Below are 3,755 nucleotides of genomic sequence, written 5' to 3' on the forward strand. Positions count from 1 at the left end.
CCCGCCGCCGCAGCCGCCGAGGCCGAGGCGACCACGGAGAAGGTCCCCGAAGAGGAGGCGTTCACCTACCGCGCTCTGGTTCTCACAGGGTACGGAGGCTATGACAAAGTCAAGCTGCAGGTGAAGAAAGGCAAGCCGGCGCTCAAGGCTGGAGAAGTCCTGGTCCGGGTCAAGGCGTGCGGGCTCAACTTCGCTGACCTGATGGCCAGGCAGGGGCTGTACGACCGGCTGCCGTCCCCGCCGGTCACCCCGGGGATGGAGTGCTCCGGGGTGGTGGAGGCAGTGGGAGAAGAAGTGACAGACAGAAAAGTAAGAAAAACCAGACACCCTTTTTTCATTTTCTTCACATTTACATCAGTTTATTACAACTCTGTCATATCACATCTTTGCTGTGGTTTTTGGTCCTGAGACCGTACATCTGGATATGGGCGTGTCGGCTCCTCTGCTGCTGCTGCTGCTGCTGCTGCTGCTGCTGCTCAGACAGTGGCACCGCAGCTGCACATTGTCACAAACTGTCATGTTTTTGTTCATGTCAGCCTGCTATGGTGCCGTGTCATGAGATAACACTGCCTTAAAGCTGCTTTTTACAGGGTCATAGCCTCTCATTCATCCATTCACTTGTGCGCAAAAGCAGGGAAGGAGTGCCAAAAATAGCCAAAATTAACATACTTGGTTGCGTTTGTGTCTGTATGTGCGTTTGAGGTGTGACTGTGCCACAAGTTGACAATGAAAGCAGCAGCAGCAGCAGCAGCAGCAGCAGCAGCAGCAGCAGCAGCAGCAGCAGCAGCAGCAGCAGCAGCAGCAGCAGCAGCAGCAGCAGCAGCAGCAGCAGCAGCAGCAGCAGCAGCAGCAGCAGCAGCAGCAGCAGCAGCAGCAGCAGCAGCAGCAGCAGCAGCAGCAGCAGCAGCAGCAGCAGCAGCAGCAGCAGCAGCAGCAGCAGCAGCAGCAGCAGCAGCAGCAGCAGCAGCAGCAGCAGCAGCAGCAGCAGCAGCAGCAGCAGCAGCAGCAGCAGCAGCAGCAGCAGCAGCAGCAGCAGCAGCAGCAGCAGCAGCAGCAGCAGCAGCAGCAGCAGCAGCAGCAGGAGGAGCAGGCGTCGCCCCCTCCACTTGTCACCACCGCGTATTCACATGGTGCGCACAAACCCAAAAGACAAGTGTCAGTGCTCACTGACCCAGACTGACTGAAAGAAGTGGATTCGTTACGCTTTAGGTCGAACATGTGTTTTGAAAATGGTATCTGGGGGTGGAGGGGCACGTGTAAACGCGTGGGATGCTGTTTCCACCCTGACTGCACTCCAACCTGTGTGTGTGAAGTGCGCCACGGAAGCGTGAAACAGTCAAGCTGAGCAAAAAACCGGGCACCGGAAATAAGAGCTTGGTTTAATTATTTCAGAATAAAAGCCGGAAAGTCACAGTTTCCGTAATGTTAATGAAATGGAAAGATAAAATCAAATAAATGTACAAGCTCAAACATAACGAGACGTGCCACATATGGGGGGAAAACAATTTTGTGTTCCGGGATACATTTGAAAACATAATTAAGTGTTACTTTATTTTGGAGACTGGCGAGTTAGGGTGCTGAATACGGCTGACTTTACACGACACTGTTGCGTTGCTGGGTGCCACAGACGCCTTTTGTTAACCGGGGAGCGACGGTGGCGCACAGACGTACTGAGGGAAGGGCGCGGCTCCTCAGACAGCGTGGATTAAGAGAGGAGACCACTGCCCAGTGTGTCAACACACACTCCATCACCTCTCTGTGTCCAGAATTGATGAAGTGACACTATTGTCTTACCATTAGAGTTAAGAAATCGGTTAAAAAGATAACCGGTGTGATGGGAGGGGACGTTGATGCTGATTGTACTTGGTTGATGACTCACACTAGTCTATAGGTCTGGCTGCTGGCTGCATGGCATCACCATGGTGACGCCTTTATCATGAGAACATCAAGGTGCACAGACTCAGTAATACACATCAGCCCAGTGCTGACTCACTCACATTATTATCTGGAAGAGCTTCACATTTCACACAGTTTTTTTTCTTCTTGATTTCCTCAGTGCATCTGTCTGTGGATCACACACTCTGATCACATGCTTGATGTCAGTGTGGAAAGAAGCAGGAAGGGAGTGGTCATGTGGGCTTCAGGTGCAGATCTGTGTGGAGTCAGTGCAGAGGGGCGGAGATGTGATTGGTGAAGGGTTAGGTCCGTTGTCTGTTACATAAATAAATGAGTAAATAACTGCCATTCAAACTCACTCCCGAACCAAAGGTCAAAATATATTTATTTATTTTAGCAAACATTGGCTGTTTCCTCTTTAAGACCTTTCAAAAATACAATTCTTTTATTAGCTGCAGTTATGGCTGACCACATTGTGGCTAAGAGTTGACTATTTAAGAGTTGAGTTTTTTATTTATTTATTTATTTTTAGCTTTGTCAGACCATGTGTTTTATAATCTGTTTTGTGGCTAGATTTGATCGATTCTACATAGTTTTGTCTCCCCCTTAAACGTTATCTTAGCTGATTTTTCAGTTATTTCTTGGCTCACTTTGATTACCTTATATGTTGTGTTTTGGCTAATGGCTAGCTGTGTTGTGGAATTGTGGAATTATTTTGGCAAAATTAGCTTTTACACTGATTTGTGTTCCTCTGTTTAACTTTAGTCATGCTATTTCTAATTTGTTGTTATTTGGTTTTGCTTTTGCTGTTTGGCTAATGTAACAATTTATTCTATTTTTTATACCATTTTTGGCAAATTTGTAAGCCTTCCTTTCCTATAGAAAACTTTGCATTATCCTTTGGTTAGTTAGAATTATAGGCATGTCTTTAGTATTTTTGGATTTATTTTTTTTATCTCACCAAGTTACTATTGCCCAATGACATTTTTATCGAGGTGATTGTTGTGGGTAAAGGCTCAGCTCTCTCAGCCTTTTAAGCAGCAGAACCAATGTTGTTTTATCTGCTTCGTCTGTTGTCCGTAATGTAGACTGGATTTAAAGGTCATTCGTGATCTCACACACCCACACAGTCAGAAACACACAGGCTGTCATCGAGACATCAGGTCCACGTCCGTTCACAGCTCTCAGCTTATAAAATGCGGAGCCAATCCCTCTAATGGACGTAGAAGGCTGAGGTCTTTTGGCAGCAAACTCAAAAGGGAAAAATGTGCTGCTGACCTCGACGGCACTGATGATTCTGGGTTTATGAGATGGTGACTGGAGTTTTATCCATTTCTTCAATGTAGTGTTCTGTTATGTGTGGCCACATGTGCACAAATATATAGCTAACTAAGTAATATGTTATTTTCAATGTGTCGAAATATCTGGTCTATTTTGGTTAGCTAACCAGGACCTGATTTACTTTGTTAGTTTTGAGCTAATTCTGGTCCAGTTTTCTCCAGTCTTTATTGAACTTTTAGCTCTTTTGGTACGTTGTCATTTTTAGGCCACCTTTTACCTATTTCTGGATCAAATTACGGTAACTGTTTTATTCTGTTTTTTTCTCGAACATTAACAGGTTGACGAAGTTTCCTGATGTGAGTATAGTAAGCTACATTTGCGGCCAGCCGGCCCTCGTACGTCTGTTATTGTTTTGACGCTGACTGCCGCTGATGTTTATACATGGACTCATTACTGCGTAACCTCATGTTGAGTTTCAATAATCGCTGCTCACCAAGCATTCCCTGGAAGAACAATAAAGATGAGTGAAGTAATACTACAGTGAGCTCACCCCAAGTGACCTAGGAGAGAGTGCAGGG

At 46.4% G+C, this 3,755-nt stretch overlaps 1 protein-coding gene across 2 annotated transcripts in view; it reads left to right on the top strand.

Moving 5' to 3' along the window:
* The window catches only part of vat1 (vesicle amine transport 1), a 31,417-nt gene that overhangs the window by 2,034 nt on the left and 25,628 nt on the right, over positions 1-3,755 (top strand). Inside the window, exon 2 of one of the 2 annotated variants that reach the window (XM_017040798.2) lies at positions 55-309. In XM_017040798.2, the coding sequence (XP_016896287.1) occupies positions 55-309 (255 nt within the window). Of the gene's footprint in view, positions 1-21; positions 310-3,755 lie in introns of both variants that reach the window. The other variant, XM_025064641.1, reaches the window with a different exon arrangement.

Source organism: Cynoglossus semilaevis, chromosome 17, assembly GCF_000523025.1.
Source record: "Cynoglossus semilaevis isolate Cse_v1.0 chromosome 17, Cse_v1.0, whole genome shotgun sequence".
Taxonomy (NCBI): Eukaryota; Metazoa; Chordata; class Actinopteri; order Pleuronectiformes; family Cynoglossidae; genus Cynoglossus; species Cynoglossus semilaevis.